We start from the raw sequence: 6,846 nt of genomic DNA on the forward strand, positions 1-6,846 counted from the left end.
TATGTATTGTTTTCTTAGATTGTCTTTCACGGACAATTATATATATTTATTATTTATGGTTTTTTTCAGCTTTTGGGTAGTTTTAAGGACAATGAACGCTCTATTATTGCCCAACAAGTGAAGGGCAAGAAGGTTTACATAGGCATCAAGAAGCTTCTCATGTTAATCGAGATGTCCATGCAGGTGAGGACACACATCCAAAATGGGATCTTTTTGTTTTAAGTGTTAGGGCAAAAGCAAACTATTTTTCCTAGAGAAATTTTGGGCATTTTGTCAAGATGTCCTATAAATGTCTGCTTGGTTCATGTCTGATGGCTAAGACGCCCACTTATACCAACAATGAGGATTGCCTGCTTCAGCTTCCGTTGCATGTGCCGTCACTGTCTGTTATAATGAATGGGCAATATGGAAACTGCCTTGTGAAAGCGCATGCTAATTTCTTTATTTCCCTACCGGGAGTAGGGTACCAGGAACCACCACTGATTAGACGTTCCTAGTACGGAAAATGATTTAATTAACTGTATTTTTAGACTGCACATAACTTTACTTTGGTGTATGGACATTTTTCTTTGTGCCAATTCTGCCTTTGCCTGTGTAGCAACTATGCCTATTAGATATGCTCAAAAATGCTTGCAAAAAGCCCTCGTATGTGGCAGAAGCATTGTGCTGAACACAAGTGAATATATTACACATTTTGATCCTTGGATCTTTTGAAGTGTTGCATATTCTTAATTTTTCTGTTGCATGGCACTGTCGATCAAGATTCAGTTTGTTGGCACCCTCTTCTGGTTCTTGAGAATACTCTGCATTTGTATTAAAAATGCTCTGATCTACTAAGAAACTTAGAAATTTCAGCATTCCCCAGACTAGACACAGCCAATTGTCCTCTCTCTCACTAGTGATAACAAATGACCCTTGCTGCCCATTGAGCTCCAAAAGCTTTCTTTAGCGTTAATGGGCTGTGATTTATGCCTCATTTTTAATGGTGATTTTTGTTCTTATATTTAAGATGGATCCAGAGTATCGTGTCAGTAAGTTCTTGGCCTTGCTGAAAGATGAAGCTCCGTAAGTTTATATCATAAGAGTTGAATATGAATAATATGTGGCCAAACTGGTTTGTCCAGGAAATGTGGTAATTTGTAAAACTATATTACGCATCAAAGGGGTTTTCTGAGAGTTTTTACTGATGACCTATCCTCTGGATAGTTTATTCAGTATCTGATCGGAGAGGTCCGACAACCGTAACCTCCATTGATCAACTGTTTGAGAAGGCAGCGGCGCTACTGCGAAAACTGATGCCTTCTCAAAGAGCTGATCAGTGGGGTCCTGGGTGTCGGACCCCCACAGATAAGATACTGATGACCTACCCAGAGGTTAGACAAAAGTGTTTTTAGAGCAGCACCCACGGACATAAATGGCCACACCGGTAATGCAACAACCGAGCCACGACCGCAGATCCTCAGCAGTCGACTGTATAGCAAATGAAGAGAGATAGCGGCAGCATCTCCAGTGAATCCATTATTGGACGGACTTTACAGAATGTGTGCCATAAAATCAAGCTGCAACGTTTCGGCTGTATCCCAGCCTTTGATTCTGTTCTTACTCCTTTAGAATTATTTAGGTGGTCTTAATAATAATGGTAGTAGTGGTCTTTAAATAATTGTTACCAGGACTAAGGATGTTTAAAGTGAGACCACTGACAGCACTAGGTAGGGGCTGGGAAGAGCAGTACAAACATACCTTTTCTAATCAGGAGCAGTGTGAATGTGAAGCATGATTCTGCTCTTGAAAGTGCCCGGGGTGGAGCTTCGCTGCCATTTGCTATGTGCATTGAGCAGCCATACAGCCCTTCCCCTCCTCTCCACTCTGAGAGATATCTGTAGGACCACTACAGCTACCGCTCAGAGCAGAGGGGACGAGCTGTGAAGCGGCTTCATGCAGAGAGTAGACAGCATTTCATAGGGAAGCCCCCACTCTGGCCACTTACAAGAGCAGAATTTTGCTGAATAAAACTTAATATACACACTACCCGTGATGAGAAAAGTCTCACAAAAGATATGTTTGTACTGCCCTTCCCAGCCCCCACCTAGTGCTGTCAACAGTTTAGCATACTGCAGACAGACTCCTTTTAGTAGTATATAACCTTTTATAGATTTATAGATTGTGAGCTGGTCCTATCACATCCTACCTTGTGCTGTGATATGGATATTGAGAGGACCCTTAGAACAAGACCCTCGGTCCTCCCTCTCAGAGTGCTAGACCTTGCTAATTGATAACATTTATTGTCTAACATCCTGCAATCACTTTTTTTATTTTTTATTTTTTTATTTCAGAAATCCAGTGCGCCGTGACTACGATTAACTGGCGGTAACAGGAGAACTTGGGGGAAAGTGTCATCATCATCCAAACGAGTTACATTCCACCCACCACTGGCTGTTTCTGGGAAGGTTGGATTCTAGTAGCACATCACTGACTCCCCTATTTCTGTATCACCTGGGATGTGCATGTAATTCTAAACTATGCTTTGTCTAAGCCATTCAGATCTATTCTCAGTTCACCCAGCTTCTGATTAGTATGAATGCACAGGACAGTGTGGCACAGTGCAACCATGATGTAACCAAAATGTAACAACGCTGTAATAGCCTCGTCATTGATTTTCTGGTGGAGTGACTGCACACAACAGGCAGGCATCGAACATCACAGAGCTGTCACTTCAGCGCTACATAAATGCAACGTCTGGTTGATATAAATGCACAAATCAAGCTGTGGTGATTTAGCCATATTCCAGTAGCCATACTGTTTTATCTTGATCATTGATCTAAAAAGCATACAGCTTGTGGAGTGCAGACAGCCATTTTGAATGTCTTCCCTCTACAGCAGGCATCCTCAAACTGCGGCCCTCCAGCTGTTGCAAAACTGCAACCTACAGCTCTCAGCCCACAGCAGGGCATTGTGGGAGTTGTAGTTTTACAACAGCTGAAGGCCGCAGTTTGAGGATGCCTGCTCAACAGTGTACTGGTTCACTAGTTCATTGTAGGGTGGTGGTTTATATCACAAGATGGCTGTCTGCAGGATAGGCAAGTAGTGTTCAGGGTTACGTTTAGTAGTACTCTTTGTTGGGAAGACTGGTCGTGGATATACTCATTTCTCATGCCTGGATATGCTCACAATGGATGCGACCATGCTGTGTAGGTTTCTTTTATCCCACTCTCGGCCCTACCCCCCCCCCCCCCCCCCCCTTCAGCGTCCTTCCTTGTAAGTGACATGTGCTTTGGTTCTGTGGCTGCTTTATCTCCTAGTTAAACCCCCAATCTCTAGACACGTCATAACCTCCGTCCCACAGTATGTGTATATTTTTATTGTGGATTTTATGTTGTAATAAATGATCTGTTGGTTATTGCATCTGGACAACTATTGCAATAAATAAATTATTTATCGGATTTAGGTTTCCTTCATTTTTTAATTGGTAATGCTATTCCTATCAATCAAAAGCATAGAGGTAGCTGCTTATAGGTGCTTCGGATTGTGCCAGAATCTCCTGCTCGGAGTACTGCGGAAGCAGGTGCTTTATTCATGGCTGGTCACAATGAATTTAGCAAAACTAATACTAGGAAAATGTGGAGTTGTTGCCTAGTGTAACCAATCAATTTGCTGCTTTTCTTTCCCAAGGGTTTCTAGGATTTGATAGGGTACAATAGTTTGAAAAATCGGCCCCAGTAAGTTCAATACCATGTGTAAAAGGCTTTCATTTAACTTTTTTTTTTTTTCCCTGGCCGGTGCGTATTGCATTATTTTTATGTTTTATAACAAGCATTTTCTTGATAGAAAGCTGTTATGCAGTTGACAGGTGGCCATAGGTACAGTACATTGCGAGGTATGGGTAGTCAGGAGGGTTATTTTTTTATTTTTTACCTAGGTATCCGAGGTACATACCATTAAATGCTTTAACCACATTGTAGCCTCGTAGCGGTTTGAGGTATTTAAGGGAATTGGGCTGACCTGCAATACCAGACATGGCCTATGGAAAGATGTGGTGCTGTTTCTGGAAAAAGGTGAACCCTTTGTTCTAGTCCTGGACAATCCCTTTCATAGGATCATTTGTAAGGTGGTCCAAAAACACTTGCAATGCGCACACAATTTTTTTTTCTTCCAAATATATATTTATAATATATTATATATACTCTCAGTTATGACATATAGGATATATACACGCCATATAATAAATAAGATTTATAAAATGATTCTGAATATAAAATTCTATGAAGCAGATGGAAAGCTTTGGATGGACGGCTGGAAGTCTGCCATTTTCCTGTCACAGAGAGATGCTGACACATGGCTTCCGGTATATGGAGGTACGTTACCTACCCATGCTATAAAAGCCAGTGCTCAACATTGTAAGTCCTCTCCGCTATCATTGCTCTTGTAATCTGATGCATTTTTATGTAACTAATCTTAGTTTTGGATATATGAGCTGCCAATCTGTCTTGAATCATTTGATTGTCCGCCATATATTATCACTTGTTAGGTATAACCCGCAAGGCCAGTTCAGCCGCCCAGTGTAGAGTGCAGAACAGGAAAGGCATGTAATGACATAAGACACCAGCCAGTCTTCTTCAGGTGAGGGTATAGACAGCTCCAGGTAGGTAAGATTGCTTCTCTCATCAATCCAGGATTCCAACAGAGATGTCCAATAAACCTGACGATTCTGGTAACAGACTGTCGTGACCATAGTGACTCATGTTTTCGGGTGTCTGTGGACAGAAGAGAACAATGGCTTATTTTATACACAGGTATGGGAGCCATTTTCAGGATCAATTAGGTGCTGATTCATTTCTTGATGCATCTTTATAGAAGCAGGAGCTCTGTTTTTATGATACAGAGCTTTAAATTTCCAGGCGTAGACATTACCTTAAAACAACAAAAAAACATTCTGGCTGCCTGCAACCACTACTAGAGGAGGTATAACTTCATACTGTATCATTATTATTATTAGTTTTAATCCATATGCAAATGAGCAGCTAAGTTCACCAAGGACGGGCCCAAGGCACTCTGTGCACCTTTCCTCCTCCTCTTTTCTCTACCAGCTCCTCTCTTTCCTTGATTGATAGGGCCAGGTTGTTGCAAAGTTATACCAGTCCCTATCAATCAAGTAGGGGTGGGAGGATCTGGCACTGGAAATAGGATCGGCTTAGGCTGATGCTCTTAAAGGGGTATTCCAGTTGTTTGAAGTTATCCTCTATCCACAGGAAAGGGGAAAACTATTAAATCGGTGGGGGTCCTACTGCTGGGACCCCCACTGATCACAAGTACAGGGGCCCCATATCCCTTGCAGCCCTCCTGAAATGAACGATCAGACTTGCACGGCCGCTCCATTCATTTCTATGGGAGTTCCGGAGATAGCCGAGCACAGCCCTTGGCTATCTCTGGAATTCCCATAGAAATGAATGGACCGGCCACTCCTTTCATTTAAGGAGGGCTGCAGGAACTATGGGGCCCCTGTTCTCATCATCGGTGAGGGTCCCAGTGGTAGGACCCCCACCGATCTAATAGCTATCCCCTATCCTGTAGATAGTAGATAACTTCAAACAACTGGAATTCTCCTTTAACTGCTCATCTGCATCTGGATTACAAGTACTTTTTCTCCAGAATGAAGTGGATCCCCAAGTGAAAGGTATCATTACCTTGAGCTGAACTATTCCTACAAGGCATTATGTCTGGCTTGAAGGGGTGTTGTCCAAAATAATAAATCTTTTACAAGCTCCCAAATAATTTATAATTAAAAAAGACGCTATACTTAAAGGGGTTGTGAAGGGGTTTTATACTGATGACCTATCCTCAAGATAGGACCAGACCAACGGCATGGAGAAAGAGATAAGTATAGTGGTTTTTTTTCATTCATGATCGTACAAGGGCTTGTCCAAGATTCTTTATTCTCATATTGACAATTAATTTCCTAGTGACCAATTCCCTTTAATTATCATTATTATTATAATATATATATGTATATTAGTATGCATAAACTTCTCTACTGGTGGCTTATAAGTGGATTTGGAGCTCTGTATCAGAAAAACCAAGGCTCAGGTTGTCAAAGTATATAACTGTGCTTATGCGGTGTTGACAGATGCCAGCTGGCTGCAGAATTTTGAAAGCGATTTTGGATGTGAATGATAAAGATATTTTCTAGGATCACTTCAAGGTAAGTGAGTGGTGACGTGCAGGGCTACGTATGTGGAAATATATTTTCCCTAGAAGCAATGCTTCGGGGGAGAATATGTCTGTACATATGGAATCTGATAGAACATGCCAACATTTCTTTCTGTGTCACAAAAAAATCCTCTGTGAAATTTGAGGGATATTGGAGGCCTCATGCACATCTATAGCATCTCTGTACAAAACTGAGGTGTGCACGAGGCTTTAGGTGGATATTACATTAAGCTACTGCTTAGCCTTGAACTATGCCTTTTTACTATAGAACAGCCAGTGTTTTTAGGGGTTAAAAGGATTGTATGGTATTAGGAGAAAATGGCAGCTTTTTCCATAGATGGTGCCTGTGTCTTCCATTGACTACATCACATAATGCCATTCATTCTCTTGCATGGGTTGAAGCGCAGTGCCTGACACAGCCATAGACAAGAATGGCATTATTTTTGGGAAAAAGGCTGCTGTGTTTTTGCAATCCCATATAACTTTTTAAGTGTCTGAAATTGGAGCTTTGGTGTGTTATGCTGAATTAGGTGCAGAACAACGAAAGTAATGGAAATGCCATATCCAGCACTTGAGTGAAACGGACTATAATAGGGTCTGCAGGGTTTCAGTCAGGGAGTCTGACATATTATTGGACAGAGC

At 41.7% G+C, this 6,846-nt stretch overlaps 1 protein-coding gene across 1 annotated transcript in view; it reads left to right on the forward strand.

The window, feature by feature from the left end:
• Positions 1–3,440, forward strand: part of NSF (N-ethylmaleimide sensitive factor, vesicle fusing ATPase) — an 81,112-nt gene extending 77,672 nt beyond the window's left edge. Inside the window, exons 19-21 of the mRNA XM_040436142.1 lie at positions 70–183; positions 1,010–1,065; positions 2,334–3,440. Of these exons, the coding sequence (XP_040292076.1) occupies positions 70–183; positions 1,010–1,065; positions 2,334–2,361 (198 nt within the window). The 3' untranslated portion in view covers positions 2,362–3,440. The remainder of the gene's footprint in view (positions 1–69; positions 184–1,009; positions 1,066–2,333) is intronic.
• The last annotated feature ends 3,406 nt before the right edge of the window (positions 3,441–6,846 follow it).

Source organism: Bufo bufo, chromosome 6 (assembly GCF_905171765.1).
Source record: "Bufo bufo chromosome 6, aBufBuf1.1, whole genome shotgun sequence".
Classification (NCBI taxonomy): Eukaryota; Metazoa; Chordata; class Amphibia; order Anura; family Bufonidae; genus Bufo; species Bufo bufo.